Raw genomic sequence first — 1,218 nt, forward strand, 5'->3', positions numbered from 1 at the left:
GCCTCGGGGACACCTGCAGAGTCCCTGCTGCAGCCGGCGGGTAGGCGCCTGCCCCACCCCCGCCCCGCAAGCGCCCTCCGCTGGCCCGCGCCCCAATCCGCGGGCCCCGGGACTAGTTCAGACAGCGCTGCGGGCCGGGCTGGAATCCCGCGCAGGACCCTGACAGGACCCTGGGGTTCCAGACTCGGCGCAGCCCACAGCTGCCAGAAGGAAGGAGCGGGACTGAGCGCAGCGGACAGAGCCCCGGTCCCCGCCAGGGCGCTGTGCTCACCGTGTCCTGATTCCAGGGCATCTGCGTCCTCACCATGGCTCCCCCCGCAACAGCGATCAGATGAGGACAAGGGACAACCCCGGACTCCGGACCCGACAAGGCACTGGGGAGAAAGTCAAAGATGGTGGGTCAGCTTGTAAAAGCCCGCCCCCTGCCCCTTGTGAGTCTCATTGGACAGTCCTAACAACGGTGCTTCTAATTGGATAGCTCATCAAGCCAGAGCCCTTGAGTGACAGCGATGGCTGGAAGCCACCAGGAAATGAACCAAGAATAAATTCTTTAAAGGGCGTGATGGCGCGCGCCTTTAATACCAGCCCTCGGGAGGCGGAGGAAGGCAGTTCTCGGCCAGATGGAGGTCGGCCTAGTCTACATAGGGAGTTCCAGGCCAGCCGCGGCTACTGGGAGACCCTGTCTCAAGAAACAAACAAAATAGGTTCTTGCCTGTTGTTATTTTAATGCAGGACTTCCTCTGGGATAGCCTTACCCACTGAAAAATGTAATTTATCCTTTTACACATGGCTGTATCCGCTTATGAATTATATTTCACAAATGTAGCAGAGAGGGAACTTGGCCACAGATTCTAATATGGCAGAAATAACGGGGCCTCAGAACAGAGCAGGCCCCTACACTCAGTGTGTCTGATTGGATATTCCTGACAACACTAACTCCAATTGGAAAGCGATTCAGATCCCACCCCCTCAGACCCCTAGCCGGCACCAACCAATGGAATAAAACAATAAGTTCAGGTCCCCGAGATTGTTCAGCCGGTGCACGGGCTTGCTACCAAGGCCCGCGAACCGAGTTGGATCCCTGGACCCCATGGGGTGAAAGGGGAGACCCAACTCGACCAAATTATACTTTGAGCGCCACGCTTGAGCAGTTGCGGGTGCACACAGTTCACACATTAAGCAAACGAGATAAATTAAATGGCAATAGCTTGCCTACAG

The 1,218-nt window shown here is 56.7% G+C and overlaps 1 protein-coding gene across 4 annotated transcripts in view; it reads right to left on the reverse strand.

Annotated features, from left to right (window-relative positions):
* LOC103730327 (zinc finger protein 345) overlaps positions 1-392 on the reverse strand; it is a 36,156-nt gene extending 35,764 nt beyond the window's left edge. For all 4 annotated transcript variants that reach the window (XM_008828535.3, XM_029561311.1, XM_008828534.3 and 1 more), the window contains exon 1: positions 272-392. In XM_008828535.3, coding sequence (XP_008826757.1) covers positions 272-307 — 36 coding nt within the window. In that variant the 5' untranslated portion in view covers positions 308-392. The remainder of the gene's footprint in view (positions 1-271) is intronic.
* Positions 393-1,218: the final 826 nt, after the last annotated feature.

Source organism: Nannospalax galili, unplaced genomic scaffold, assembly GCF_000622305.1.
Source record: "Nannospalax galili isolate Female #2095 unplaced genomic scaffold, S.galili_v1.0 scaffold332, whole genome shotgun sequence".
Taxonomy (NCBI): Eukaryota; Metazoa; Chordata; class Mammalia; order Rodentia; family Spalacidae; genus Nannospalax; species Nannospalax galili.